Source organism: Takifugu rubripes, chromosome 20, assembly GCF_901000725.2.
Source record: "Takifugu rubripes chromosome 20, fTakRub1.2, whole genome shotgun sequence".
In the NCBI taxonomy this organism is placed as follows: Eukaryota; Metazoa; Chordata; class Actinopteri; order Tetraodontiformes; family Tetraodontidae; genus Takifugu; species Takifugu rubripes.
The window spans coordinates 4,461,349-4,476,408 of record NC_042304.1 but is presented as its reverse complement, the minus strand read 5'-3'; the positions used below and the strand labels follow the sequence as shown (position 1 = coordinate 4,476,408).

The 15,060-nt window shown below is 44.4% G+C and overlaps 1 protein-coding gene across 6 annotated transcripts; it reads right to left on the bottom strand.

The window, feature by feature from the left end:
* Positions 1-1,811: 1,811 nt before the first annotated feature.
* nek1 (NIMA-related kinase 1) lies at positions 1,812-14,654 on the bottom strand. 6 transcript variants are annotated; one of them, XM_029828701.1, is made up of 36 exons: positions 14,496-14,654; positions 13,981-14,129; positions 13,791-13,887; positions 13,282-13,379; positions 13,090-13,173; positions 12,942-13,009; positions 12,763-12,849; positions 12,300-12,354; positions 11,923-12,123; positions 11,766-11,838; positions 11,082-11,239; positions 10,817-10,882; positions 10,471-10,530; positions 10,349-10,396; positions 9,784-9,864; positions 9,520-9,695; positions 9,329-9,451; positions 9,131-9,233; positions 8,083-8,169; positions 7,504-7,587; positions 7,342-7,419; positions 7,129-7,224; positions 6,838-7,044; positions 6,702-6,755; positions 6,170-6,407; positions 5,558-5,683; positions 5,296-5,475; positions 4,855-5,028; positions 4,661-4,766; positions 4,512-4,588; positions 4,139-4,341; positions 3,788-3,942; positions 3,338-3,672; positions 3,077-3,210; positions 2,870-3,002; positions 1,812-2,524 (listed from the first exon to the last, which is right to left on the bottom strand). In XM_029828701.1, the coding sequence occupies exons 2-36, from the start codon at positions 14,095-14,097 to the stop codon at positions 2,511-2,513; spliced, it is 4,176 nt and encodes a 1,391-aa protein (XP_029684561.1). In that variant the 5' UTR covers positions 14,098-14,129; positions 14,496-14,654; the 3' UTR covers positions 1,812-2,510. The 6 variants fall into 6 exon arrangements, with proteins under 6 accessions (XP_029684561.1, XP_029684563.1, XP_011612830.2 ...); XM_029828703.1 differs by having other exon boundaries at positions 13,981-14,151; positions 14,496-14,527; XM_011614528.2 differs by lacking the exon at positions 8,083-8,169.
* Between the last annotated feature and the right edge of the window lie 406 nt (positions 14,655-15,060).

Sequence of the window (15,060 nt, the reverse complement as noted above, 5' to 3'; positions counted from 1 at the left end):
CCTCTGCTGAGACAATGGCCCCTGCCCTCCCTCTCTGCTTGACCTCCGTGTAGAACCACACACGCAAACACACGCGCAGAGGAACACACACACAACCTGCACACATTCCGAAACACCGTAGAATTTGCGGCTTAATGTTATGCACAAAGACAGCAGAGATGATTTGTAGCCTTTGAAATGCAACAATCGCCCAAAATGGCTGCACCTGAGGACAAAACAACGTCCACGCTCGCACACGACCTCATGTGAGGAGGCTGACAGCTGTGTCACCACTTATAAATGGGACAAGAAAAGGGGGAGGGAGGACAAAGAGAGAAATGTGATTTATATGGAGAGATCATGATGACAGAATACCGTCCTCAGTGGTTTGTGCCGTGACTGTAAAGGTTAAAGGTACAAATGGCAAAGAGCCTAAATCCATGGTTGGAACGGCATTCTTTTTATATCTGAAAGCAGCTCAAACTCGCTTAATGAGATCTTCTTATCAGAGGAGTCAGTAATATTCATTTTTTATGTCTTTGAGAGGACATACAAACCCAGCTCAGGGCAAACTGCTTCCTAATGAGACTGGGAATGTCAACGAAAGCTGTCTGATAATGGCTGACTGAATATATTTCCCTGGAGGGGGATTTTTCTCTTTTTTCTCCCTTATGAATAAAAAAGGTTTCATCCCAAATATCATACCAACCCTGACGAGACTGTTCCATCATGTTTTCCCCACACAGTCAAGTCTATTTTTATTTACCGGTACCTATTGCTCCAGTTCGGGGGGAAACACCAGAAATCTGTCAAATTAAGTTTGTTTCTTCTAGAAGCCAACATGAACAAGACTCAGTCCTCGTCCTTATCAAAGTAAAACTCCTGCAGGGAACATGAAATTCTGTTCCCTACCAAGGTAAAACACAGCAGAATACTGTTATGAAACAAAAAAGGGAAAAGGCCGCCATGCTTCATAAATATTTAATTAAAAAAACTCCTGTTGTGATGCTTTAAGTGCTGTTGCTCTCCAGCCTTCAGCTAACAGCATCAATAAAATGAACACTCAGCGGGTCAGAACATATATCCATGTACATTTGCATGGTGAAATTCTAATTAAATCCCTCACTAAAATTGCATTATTCATCACACGGGTAAGAAAATACCTTTCAAGTGGCTTAGAATGTGATGCGTTTAGGAGAACCTTGAAATATTCAGAACAATTCTTACTTTTGCATATTCAGAATGATATAAATGCACCTTCTAAGCAGTAACGTCTGCTTGCATCTGATTGTGAATATGCCATAATTATAGCACCGAAAGTGCTCCTTCTAGTTAAGTGTTTGAAGTTAAAAAGAGAAGCAGTCCACTTTTTCTTTACGGGTCATCAGACTATTGTCGCTGGCGAGCATGGAGGACTATTTTCAACAACAAACAACGGCCCCAGACACACACTGAGATTTATTTGTAGTTGCAGCCCCTCTGGAATAATATAACAAGAGCCTTCAGAGTTCCAAGCGCATGTCTGATTTAGTGCGACAGGATCGAGGCTGGCTGTCCAGAACCAAGCCATCGATCACAACGTTCAATGAGAATAAACACGCACATTTGGTAACAGACCTTCTCTGCCCTTCATGTCCTCAGCATTTTATATTTATCAGTTACAGAAAACGCTTGTTTTTTTTTTAAATATTCCAATTTTTTTTTGCTGTACTGAAAAGCCAGGATTAGACTCTGTAAGTTTTCTTGAGACACCTGTTAATGAATTACATCCCAAAAGATCTAATTAAGATGTTACCCAGCATGAAGTCAAGAGACAAAACGGCACCAGTCGTGAGGTTGTTACAAATCTTTATTACATTATAAGATTTACATTTACTTCTATTCTGAGTTATCGATTACATCGGTACCATTGCTTGATTCATCAGAGCATCCATCTGATGGAGGTCGCTTCCACTACACTTTAATATCAGTCGTGCTACAATATCCTGGCAACATACAGCCTCTCAACATTCCTCTGTTTCAGCAGCAGGCTAGAGAATAATGATACAAAGCTGAAAAAAGAGGTTAAGTTGTTTTTCTGTAGTAAATCACCGGACATTTAGGAGGAGAGGTGGTTTAACCTTAAAGCATTTTGGGGTGAAAGTCAGAAAAAGTACCTGAGAGGACCAAACCTTTGCTAGCCGAACTGTTGCTGCTGGAGTTAACAGAACCAGACACAAACACGAGCACAACGGGGTTTATGGAATCAGTAAACTACATGTGAGGAGTGAATCCACAAACTGGCTCATACAGACGTGGAACTGATAAAGCACTTCTGAAAGGATTCTGGTGCAAACACCAGTTCTTGATAGTCACACTTATAAAATACAGCTGAAATAGTGTTGATTAATCATGCAGGTGTCCCTGAAACGACGTTAAATGCAACCCTGCGTGCATACCGACTCATCTCCATGGTGATGGTGTGGGCGGGGGGGAAGACATCAGCTAAGCAGAAGATAGCCACAGCTGTCAGAGGGCCCACAGCAAAAATATTACGCATCATTACCTAAAAAAAGTCGGAAATGACAGGAAGAATCAGATCTTTCATCAGAGAAGCAGGTCACTGATTAGACTATATTATTGGTGGATTGACACCGCCAGTGAAACAGTCAGTTTAGATTATATAAACAGGATCATCCAAGCATTCCTGTACATGTTAGTTGAAAATAGAGAGATAACATCTATGTGACAAGAAAACCTTCCATAGCACTGATTCAAAAGAACATATTGACCATATTGCCTTCAGGACGGATGCATCCAAGCAGGCGGGCAGGTCAAAGGTGCTTTTATTTTATGAGTTAATAATCAGACTGGCATTTAACAGGAACGCCGAACTGAGAAGGGCACCAACCTTCCTGGTAGGCGCCGTCTGCCATCACCAGATGAAGGATGTTGGGGTACAGATGCTGATGCTCAGTTCCTAAGATGCTCAACACCAAACTGGAGCCCTGGTCAATGTTCTCATCTTCATCCTCATGTATAGCCTGAAATGTTAGGTGTGAAGTCAGAGCGAACGGCACCAGCGTCAGCAAGTCGGAGAGCTCCTGATTGTTCCCACCTTGATCTTATTGTAGGCCTGGATACATTTTTCCAAGCCCATCTGCTGCTCCAGGTTGAAGCGGAGCTCTTCCAGGCGACTGAAGATGCTGTCGTGATACGGTGCCTCGGCACACTGGTCCTCTCCACTGCCATCTGTGGTGCAAGGGAAGACAGACGTCTGGCGACTTTAATAACGATGCAAAAAGAATCCATGAACCATATAAAGGAATGGACCTGAAATACAACCTTTTTTCCCACAAATGTGCGCGACACCTCATACCTGAATGCCACTCTTCATTCAGCTGGCTGTTGTTACTATGATCCTCCTCAGCAGGACTTCCATTAGAGCAATCCTCTTCCTCCGCCTCCTCTTTATCGCCGTCATCCTCCTCCTCTTCATCTTCATCGGCTTCATCGTCGTCATCTACGACCATGTTGTTATTGTCCTGATCGATCTCGGTCGTTAGACTGTTGAAAAGCTCTTGGCCTTCTGGTGGGTTCCCATTGAAGTCTCCTGCGTTGACCTCTGGGGTGCACCCCATTAGCTCCCCCTCCTCGTGCAGCAGACGTTCCATGGAGGCCTGGATGTTCCGAAGGTCTTCATACTCAGACACGCTTGGAAAAAGGGAATACGGTTATCGGACCCTGTGCACTCGGGTGGGGGGAAAGAGCAGAGACTACAAAACTATCAGCCACTCTGCTTTGTGGTTGCAAGGTACGTTCATCTTACTCTTCGTTCTCTGACTGTTCTTCATCTTTCGCTGCCTCATCCAGGTCCTCAACCTCCAGGTTGTTGTCTTGGGCGGCATTGGCGTCTGTCACTGCAGAGCTCTGCTGCGCATCGAAGAGCCGGCTAAGGTCTGGCAGGGAGCACGTCCGGAGCATCTGAGGGTCCGATCGAAACAGAGGATGTAGAGATTATCATTATTTACTAATGTCCTCATCTCAAATTCAATACCAGCCACCGGTTTGATCCAGATCAAATTAAATAACAATTAAATGCGGGGAGGATGTAGCTCAGTCCGATGGGGGCCTTGTTTCTATTTAGATAAGTCTGAAAAAGTCTGTTTTATATGCTCACCTTTGGGTTGTTGGTGTCAAACATGCCTGTGGAGAGGCCAATTAAAAGGGCGTTGTGGTGTTTGGAGCGCAGAGGCGAGACGGAACGGGAGCGAGAGGTCAGCGAGGAGGACGAGTCGTCCACGGAGGACTGGGCCGAGAGGATGGCGAGGGCAGCCGTGCGTCGGTGAGCAGGGGAGCACAACTTCATGAACAGGGGCTCTTCTGTACATGGAAATGAGAGGTTAGGACAGATTTAAATACATCCTCACACTTTGCATTTCACAGTTGTTGAGCTCCATCGAGCTCACTCCCAACTCCCCCAAAGTATAAAAGGAGATATTTCATTTGTATCAATGAATTCTTGACATTTTGGACATGTCATGATTGGGTACCTGAGGATTCGTTTGGTTTCTCTTCACTCTTCTCCTCCTCTTCACAACACACTGGTCCTGGGTTACCCCCTGGAGGCCTACAAGGAAAATGCACTCTTTAGAGACTTTTGTATATCACATTTTCACAATTACGCATCAAAAATAATCACATTTGCTGCTGGCTTCCTTGTTCCCAGGCCTCTTGCACTTCAGTTGGAGCACGTAAGACCTGTTGAGGTTCCTCTTCCAAAACCAGCGACTCCACGTCTGCATAATCTAGACGACACAGATCAGATGATTACGGTTTTCCTGTGCCCTTTAAATGAACTAGTCATATGACATAAGCAGTCAGCATCGGACTGACCCTGAGGATCAGTAAGGCCGGGCGGCAGTGCTGCTGCTACAGATATTTCCTGAGGTGAAGCCCTGGTGGCGTGCTCCTTTTGGACCTCAGGACTGGGAACGGCAATCAGACCGGATGGCGACATTTTGTCCGGTGTCTTCACAAGCTCGGTCGGTGCCCTCAGGTTAGGTTTTTCTGGGTAGAACATAATGTCGGTGCATATAATATAGCATCAGAACCAAGAATGCTGTGAATTCTCTCAAAAAAGGTGCTAAAAAAGGTACATCATTTCAAAAAAGCCATCTATAAAATACAAAAACACAGCAATTGCATCACAATGTTGAAGGAGACTTTTGAGAATGAAAGCTTTCAGCTACTGTCAAATGACAGTTCCCTTTGACGTGTTTGAACAGATGCGGATCTAAAATGATGCAACACAAGCAAAGAGAGCCGAAGACGAACCGGGGCTCGAAGAGTCGTCATCACAGAGAGAGACGTTCCCCAGCTCCTGAGTGAGGGGCTGAAGCTCTGCCGCCTGCAGCACCCTCAGCACCTGAGAGTCGGGTTTCACTGGCCACACCTTCCTCGGGGCTTCTTCTTCGTGTAGCCTGCACATCTGGATGACAGCACCGGCTGTTTGCTCTGAAAAGTACCGCAGGAAGAGGTCAGGACACGGTGGATCCGTTGTAGGCACATCTGCTTCTTTGGCGGGAGGCAGGCTGACCGACGGTTGCGAGGCTGGTCTCCTCCAGAGTTTGCTGTGCCACAGAGGGGACGAGCACGACTCCTGCCTCCCACCTTTTCCTGTCCCCGCCAGAAGACGGTGGTTGTTCTGGAGACACACAGGAGGCTGAAGAGAAGATGGTGGTGAAAATGCTCAGCAAGGACTTTGAAACAGGCACGAGGTCCCAGCTGGACCAGGGACAACTAAAGAAATGTTAAATTATCCTACGCAGGGTTATTGAAACAACATTCACTTTTTAAAAAGAGAATCTCGAAAAAACAGAGAATACACGTGCCACCCCTCCGTAATTTGCTCCTTTGAGCAATAACGGCACTTAGACACATTGGTTTTTTTTGACTTTTTTGACAAATATCCCAAGATGCACCTGTGAACACATTTCCAATTTTGCTGGTGAAGATAATATCAAACACTACAAAACAGGTTCAACATGATGAGGAGATGAGGAGCTAGTTGCTTTACTGCAGCCTACCAGCAGAGGGTGAGCAAAATATTTTAGACTGTCCTTCGGCCAGAAGAGACCTCTCTATTCTAACAACGGTACCCGCACAGGAGCTTCAATCTCAACCTTCTAAATGGAAAATGTGCACCTACCGTTTATAGTGGAACAGGTTTCCTCTAAGGTTTGCTGAGGCACAGGGAGTGCGAACAGCTCTGCCGCTTCCCACTTTTTGCGGTCCCTGCTCGGAGAGGGCTGTTCCCCAGCGTCCGTGTGTGGCTCCTGGCCAGTTCCACATGGCCCTCCAGGGGTTGGCATCAGCGCCTCCGCCTCTGCTACTGGACTTTCTTTCAGGTTCTGGTTGAGTCTGCGTAAAATCTCTTTTTTCTCGCTCTGTAAGAGGAAAGAATGACTTATCTTTGTACTGAAACAGGTGTTTTTGACAGCTGCATCCATCCGCAGCTGCGTGTGTAAATCTTTAGCCAAGCAACGCTCTGTTTTTTAAAGTGGTGGTACTAGTGGTGTGTGGTTGTGATAATCCTGCTCTCTGCCCCCGCAGTAAGAGGTTGTTAAGACATGAAAGCGTTGCTAGCGTGGACCCAGTTTTACTGTTGAAACCCCGGCAGCCTGTCCCAGGATCAGGATTGTATCCGGATCTTGATGGTCGCCGACCTGCTGTGTGCTCACCTGAATGATGGTGGCTCTTTCTAAATCAGGCAAGCTTTCTTTCATCGGAGTGATCTGCAAAACAAAAAATCCAATAAGAAATCGTGATTAAAAATAACTCGAGCTAATATTTACTTGACTGTAAATATACACTGACGGCGCCAACGTTCTTCAGGGCAGCTGTCATGGATACAGCTGAGCTGGTTTGGATTTGGGGAACAGGCAGGACCGGAGCCTTGGCTGCAGGTTCCTGTTGAGGGGGGTTGGATTCTGGTGGAGGACTTTGCGAGGTGGACGACGCTGCCAGGGCTTCTGCCGCGTTTCCTGCTGCTGCCGTGGAAACCTTCATCCCTCGAGCTGCAAGCTGCCACAACACACAGACTCCAGGTTTAGACCTAAGTGTCATAGGGAACGCAAATATCCGTATATCCTACACGAAGGAACATACATGATCCTCCCAAGCTTTCTTTTCTTTCTCGTGGGCTTCTCTTCTCTTCTTCTCTAATTGCTCCTTAAGGACAGCAGCACGGGCATTTGCTTGAGCCTGCCAGGGGAAAAATAAGGTATAAGAGCTGCATCTCAATAACAGCGTCATGACTGTTGTAATCATTGGCGACATATTGCAGAGGGTAACGCGTCAGTCTCTCTTTGCCAAACTCACTTTTAAAGCTTCAATCTTCTTTCTCCGGAGCGCTGCCTCCTCGGTGGACTCCTGGCTGTCAGAACCATCACTGTCATACTGAAACACACAGCAGGAACGTGTCAGAGAACTGAAATAGTCGCGTTGTAGTGGCTCCGAGAGTGTGACAGCGGAGGACTGTACCCTCTCTCCTCTGAGTCGGGCTTTAATCTGCTGCCGCTCATTGAAGTTCTGCAAGCGGATCTGTCTCAGCCTTGATAAGTACTCCTGAGGACAAAGACAAAAACTTGCTCAACATACCTGCACAGAGGTGTGGATCAAAATGGGAGTGTTGATAGGCAGCAGCCCACACAAGGTACTTCACCTGTACTTTCAAACTATAGCCTTTCAGCCAGGGTCAAAACAGCACTGAGCAGCTAATAAGATGTTGATTATATTAAAAAATAAAAAAAAACACATGCATTCAGAACTCAGGAGCACAGGTGACAGCACAGTGGTCTTCTATGGGACACTGCGGATAATCATCCAAAAGAAACACTAGCAATGTTGTGAACATCACGCACTATTGATGTGAAATAAAGAGAATTCACATTTCAAAAAACACATGTTGTGCAAGGGGTGGGCATGGGTTTAAGCTGCCAGGTTGAATTATGGGTGCACCAAGGGAGGTTTTATGCAGACACATGAATGATGACAAGCCAAGCCACATGTGTTATGAGTGAGGTAGAGTGTGAGGCCAGGCATTCAGGCCTGGGCTCCTACCTCCTCCTCTTTGTTGGCCTTGGGCCTCCTGCATCGAAGCGCACCAGCCCGGCATCCAAAGATTGCTGCCAGGTTTTGCCGAGCACCCTGTTTACCGTTCAATTTAACCAAAATTTAACAATTTCCCAGCTGGCCATTAAAATAAATCTATCATATTTTAGTATGACATACCCACTAACAGTCACAATTATGGCCCAAGAGATAGTTATGACAGCAAGTCTGCAAAAATGAATTAATCGAAAAGTACCTTTGATATAAATGGAAATTGTCATTCAGCTCCTGACTTAAATAATATTTTAGCATAGAGGCTATTGTGTTGTTTTCACCAAGAACATGGGCATTTATTCCTGTAGCACCTCTCAACAACTCATTTTCTTATCTATAGCACATAGCTGCAAATTTCAACCAGTCTTCAGCTAAAAGTAGCATCAAGCTTGCGAAGAAATTCAGCCATTTGTTAAGTAAAAAGCAAAGAGAAGCTGGGAAATAATGCACTCTCACTCAAGGTGCCAAAAGTACACACTTCAGAGGGATAAATATATCATTACAAAATTATCCCACAAATAGACTTAAACTCTGAACTCGTAGCGTCTTTCTGATTCTTAATATTTTGTCGCCCCCAAGTGGCCAAAAATGGACGCACATATTCTATCAATCGTGCTGAAAGGGCTCCCTTTTTTTAAAAGGGGAGTAAATCTTAATCACACCAAGTCTAAAAAAATATCCCTCTAAAGTTCATTCCCAACCTTATTTGGCTTATTTGCAACAAATGCTAACTGCTCTAAAATCTAACTCAGCTGCACAAACTGCTAAGCTAGACAAAGAGTTAAAATGTGGCTAATGCTTAATTTTGGCAATGCAAGCGAAGCCTTTCACAATACACGGAGCCGTTTGAATGTGTGGACAGGCAAAGAGATACATAACTTTTGATACATAGCACATCAAGTCCACTTTTCTTGAATTTGGTTTGAGTATAGTAAGTGCTGTTCAGAAGATGTTTAGAATTTTGTCTAAAGTTTAACTGAGAAAAAGTGCTGACGTTACATACCAGCTGTCCCTCTGCACGAACTTTGTTGAGCATGGCTTCTCTCTTCCTCTGTAAAAACTCCTCCACCTGGTGTGCCCGCCCACGAGCTACCTGAGCACGCTGCCTGGACATGAAACAGGGGACATCAGAGGAACTTAAAGGACGAACACACAAAGCCGTTAAATCCATTTGAAACTTAAAAGCGGCTGCTTGACTTACCTACTAAAATGAGGCTGGTAGGGCACTCCCTGCAGTTTCTGTAGTTCTCTCTTAATGAGCTCAGTGTTCAGGAGCGCAGAGGGACCATTGGGTGGCCCAGGGGCCACAGCAGCGTGTACCCCTCTAAGATACAGAGGAAAATATCATCAAATGATGCCGCTTAACAAAGTACCAAGACACCAGACCCATACCGGATAGGACTGCCTGGTCCTGCTGAGCCCTCTGCACTGACAGTTTTTGTCTGAGGTTTGGCGAGCTGGTCCAGAGCAGCATAGTGATGCTCATAGAGGTTTTTATTTGGCAGAGGGCCTGGGGCAGGTCCCTGAACAGCGCCTGGGGCAGCCCTCTTCACCCCACCAACAAAACACTGAGGCGATAAGAGGTCAAAGTGAGGGTAGGCCGACAGGATGAACTTGAGTTGTCACATCGGTAGGAACTAAAATCAAACAGCATACCTTCCTCTCGGGGCTGCTGCCTCCACTCAAACTTAAAACGTGTTTCCAGCCCTGTTCTCTTGCTTGATTTATACGATTGAGCTGTCACAGACCACAGGTTCGTTATGTTCAGCCTCAGCTTCAGATACAGACATTCTGACACTTCCTGCATCCTCACAGACTCATACAGCATCTACAACATTTCTAAGAGTAAATCTTGGATCTGAAGAACAAGTTGATCCATTGAACTGAACTGATGTTGAGGAATTGTTACGAAGCCCCTAATAAACTAATAATCAGGTAATAATTGCAATGTATGCTGCAGTTTAAAATAGTAACATGTTCAAGGCAAAAAACAGTATAAGAAATTGTGGCATTGAAAGTGAGACCTATATTACATATTTGAAGGCTTTAGTCAAGCCTGACTCATTTCATACTATACTGACATGTTCTTAGCTTGTTTTTATGTGTTTGTGTAGGTTTAACAAGCTGGTCATAGTTAGTTAACATCAATATATGTTCTTAGTCATCCAGGTCATTAAATATGCAACAGCTGAGCTCTAAACGTGAGAAAAACGACGCCCACCTTCTCTTTTTCATACCGCTTCATTTGCTCGGCTTTCAACAGGAACATCTAAAGACAAAACAGTTCAGGACTCAAATGAAACTACCGGCGGTGGTCCGAAGCCTCCAGAAGAGTCCACCTACCTGCTCCCTCTTCTTCCGTTCTTTCTCGATCAGCTCCATCTTTTTCTTTCTGCAGCCTTCCTGCAACCAGAGGGGAAAAGAAAACATCTCGATCAAGAGGAGAGCGCTTGAAAAGAGCTTTGAGGCAGAGAGGCGGCAGGTCGCTCCGTCACTGGACAGGTGAGAGGGTAGCAACGCTGGTCAAAGGCTAAAGCTCGAGCTCAACACACCAAGTGAGCAGAGAATGGATGAAAATGAGGACCAAGCGTGATGACAGAGGAGTTAGCTGACAGAGCGCAAGGTGTTGTTTACGTGGAGAGGACACGAGGGGTATCTAGAATAATTCATGTGGGGCTCTCAGCTGTACCTCGTGCTTTTTCCTCTCTTCTTCCACTTGACTCACTCTTCTCTGGGGGGCTGCTGGATGAGGGGCCTGAGCGACATACAACACTGCAGTTCAGAGCAGGATGTAGAAATGTACACTTGCCCAGACGGGAGAGGTGTCTGACACGCCAGACCCAAACATCAAAAACAGCTTACTCGCACGTACAAGCAAAAGAAACTCATGAGTGGCGCACAAAAATAAACTAAAACAGCAACACAAGAACCTGTCGTCACCTGTTGACACTCACTGGTTTATGCTTTGCAGCCGGTTTCCTCTCTGCCGCTTTTTTGGCTGCGTCGGACGCTTTTCGCAGTTTCTCAATTAAAGGCACTCTGGGCTTGCAGGCTGGTTTAGTAATCTTCTGCGCTGGAGTGACTGGTGTACAACCAGGGGCTGAGCGCTTGGCTAGTCACACAAATGAGAGATCACCATAAGCCTTCAGCCGAAAAGGCAACAACACGAAGGCACACAGAAAGGATTTCAATTGGGACCAAACACAAGTTAGTCCACATTTATTAAATTCTGTCCTTTAATGTGAGAAATGAATCACATTTTCCAAGTTAGTGTCAAATCAACCCCTTTCTCTTCTAATCCTGCTACTAGTCCTAAACTTCCTATTTTTACTGTGTATTTCACATCAATGCGTGATCAATCACGATGACAATCTACAGCGCTCCTTCTTAAATCAGACCGAACCAAAGCAACACCACATCTAAAGATGGATGAGATGAAATGTTTGTGTCACTTTGGGCGGTTTTTACTGATCTCCGGTTCAATGCTGCTCTTTTCTGATCAGATTGGAGATCATTTTCTGATGCCGTGTAAACGGAGGGAACTTGCGATGTCTTCACACATCCTGTGTTCCGATGACTAACGTAAAGTGGAGGGAAGTGAAACCGCATCATGAGGACGCGCCGGTGACTTTACATACCTGCTGGCCCCGGCACCGCACCAGCTTTAGGCTGCTTGTGAAGGACATGATGGTGGAATTCCTGAGCAATGATCTAAAAACCAAAAAAGCATTTATTCTGATTACTTTTAATGGATTTATGTCATTGGTGCAACAGTGACATGGATGTCTGTCATACCTCCGGTGAGAGGAACCTCTCTATCCTGCCGGCGAGGAAAGGTTTGTCGAGGATGCTGTTGACTGAGGGCCTCTCCCGGGGGCTGCGCTTAAACAGCTGGGCCAAGAGAGAGCGCAGGTCTTGCGAATAATGTACAGATACGGGCGGGTACGAGCCACGGATGATCTTCAGCACCAGATTCTTCATGTTTCCAGCCTCAAACTGAGAAAAAGAAAAAAAAATATTTAGCCTGTTGGGATCACTGCAGACATGCTCATGTCTACAGGGAGCTGCGTCTGATGACTGGGAACAGACCCTTAACTCTTCTAGCCTTTATACATACAATTCAGCTTCAGGCGCGAATGAATTAGTAAAGAACTCACACACACAATACTTACTGCATGCTTGAGCGTGCACATTTCATAAAGGACACACCCAAGGGCCCAAATATCACTGCAAAAGGGGGGAGAGTAGGAAATGTGAAAAGAGAGGGCATATAAATATACAGACAAGGGGAAGAGCGGAGGCTTTTTCATCATAAGGTCCAGACTCCAATTACAGCTAATTTCACTTCCTCCTTGGTAATTTAAGTGGATTAGGTCGCATGCACTCCAAAAACAGCAGACGAGGGAATCAATACTGTCTTCCTGCTGTTGCCACAAACAAGAGGGTTCATTCAATAAAGGGTGATGCGATACGATTACATCACTGGGAGGCCATCGCCTAATCTAAACATGCTCACAATTTGGTTAGAACCTCTCTGTTGACTGTATTACAGTTAAATATTGATCAGCGCCATTAAAAGAACCAGGGTAAAACTACGGCCGCCTTTAGTCACGTGACAGAATCTGACATTAGAACCTTTTGTTGTTATATGGTTTGTTTTCGCAGATCTCCGGTGAAAGGTAGTACGGCGTTCCTATCCATGTCCTCGCCAGTTCTACAGTGCTGTGAATGTACAAAGAAACCAAATTAGGTGTCACTCATCATATTTCTTTTGTATAGAGATCAGCGTTACTGTTCAATTACATTAAATTTACCTGTTCAATACCCTTGCAATTCCAAAGTCTCCAAGTTGAACAGTTCCATTTTTAGTCAAGAATATGTTCTAAATGGATGATTTAAGATGAGCGGTCAGGAAAGCAATACACCTTCGCCAAGGACAGATCTTATTTTTAAGAGAAATACCTGGGATTTGATGTCCCTGTGGAGGATTTTTCGATCATGCACGTGTTTCAGTGCCAGACAAATCTGTACAAACCAATTCAAGATCTACACCCGAAAACAGAGAAGATGGCAAATATAACATTACAAAGGTTTCAGCATCCAAACGCCCAGCGGGGAAATAATTCTCTGAGTCTCAAAATGTTTGTGACTTACTTGGTCCTCTGAGAACAGAACTCCTTTCTGGGAGTTGATCTTCTTGAACAGGTCCCCTCCCTCACAGTAATCCATTACAATATACAGACACCCTCCCTCTATAAATGGCATTACATATAAAAAATTAGGGTACAAAGGGTAAAAGGGTATGATATGTATAACACAACTGCATTACAGTGAGTTGAAAAATCTTGTTGCACATTAAAGCACTGGGGGTGTGGCTGACGACATTAAAAAAGATTTGCTTAATTTGTTGCACCTGGGCTGGTCTAGTCTAACCTGACTAATCTGAGTAAATCATGCATGCAGAGCGAAAACCTAAACACACATTTTGTTTTAAAGAAAAAAAAAAGGTGACTCCAAATCTCCAAACGGATAGCGTTTTATAGTTTAACTTGTAGCGACCAGCCAAGTAAAGACAGGCATTTCCTTTAAGACTGTAAATCATATTCAGAATGCTAGAACGAATCTCCTGCAATAGTGGAAACATGTCTGGAGGGAGTACTCACCTTCAAAAGACTCTTTATACTGTACGATGTTGGGATGCCTCATATTGGCGAGAACAGCCACCTCCTTCCGTGACTCCTGCCTTTCTTGACTTGACATCTGCCAAAATATGTGCAGAAGAACAAGGATATAAAGTGGGGACTCTTACCAGCAGGATGTGATCCTTGTGAAGCAGCGTGCATGTGGGCTCACCCTCGAAATGCTAATCTCCTTGATGACATATTGACTTTCATCCTCTTTGGATTTTACTAGGATTGCTTTTCCAAATGAACCTTCCCCGATTTTCTTCACCTTTTCGTACTTCTCCATGTTGTCACGGGGTCAGGATGCTCATACTGCGTCTACACACATGTACACAGCGTTCTAATGGATGGGGATTTAGTCACAAAGCTGAACAAAGGCTCTCAATGTTTTTGAAGCCGATGTAAAAGGGATCGTGTCGCTGGTATAAACTAAAACTACAACTGGCCAGTATATGTGATGTAACATTAGCTTTGTTAAGTCCCGACAAGAGAAAAGAACCTCGCTTTACGGACTATAACGCTGACAACACACAGTAGCCTAGCTGGTAGCAACCTAGCAATGGTTTATTTTATATAATAAAACTCATTAAAATATAGAGTAAATATAATGTATATAAATATTTCTGATATATGTCGATATTTAAATATATTTAAATTCCACTAGGTGGCAAGGAACTGTCTTACCGTACAGTATCGTTACTGTCTCATACGGGCTTGGCAAAACACTTCCGCCTTCTTGACGTCATTCCACATTGCTGTTATTTTATTGGTTATTGTAATATTTTCTGGTTGCTGATTGGTTGATACACTTGTCTTTCATTTTTACCGTCCACGTCTCCAGCCCCGTGAAACATTCTCCATGGCAACCACAAGTCAACCATGAAACAAAACGCCATTGAACTACGTCTGGGAAGATCTAGACACCCAATATTTATTATTTAAATGGAGCACATCGACCCTTATTTAAGAACATATGCCAAATGACCGCGGAGCCTTCAAATCAGCGCCCTTACATGGCAAGATTTAAGAGAAATACATTACTTGTCTGTGCCTATCGTGTATGTAAGAATATTAAGAGAACGAACGAGCCAGAATGAACGGTTTCTCAGCATACTCATTTTAGGAATATTAACCAAGAGCGGAATATTTTAAGTAGTATTATAAGTACAATCGAAAACAAGTGCAATGAGAAATAAGTAATCTATTTAAACATTAAATTGACATTCGCAATACCAAAATGCATTCGATG

What these genes read in the sequence shown, in the direction of transcription:
- nek1 (XM_029828701.1), bottom strand. Translation starts at nt 14,097, where the DNA reads ATGGAGAAGTACGAAAAGGTGAAGAAAATCGGGGAAGGTTCATTTGGA. An exon ending in AAGAGAGGAAAAAGCACGAG is followed by an intron (nt 10,531 to 10,816) that starts GTACAGCTGAGA and finishes CTCTGGTTGCAG; the next exon opens with GAAGGCTGCAGAAAGAAAAA. An exon ending in TGACGACTCTTCGAGCCCCG is followed by an intron (nt 5,029 to 5,295) that starts GTTCGTCTTCGG and finishes TGTTCTACCCAG; the next exon opens with AAAAACCTAACCTGAGGGCA.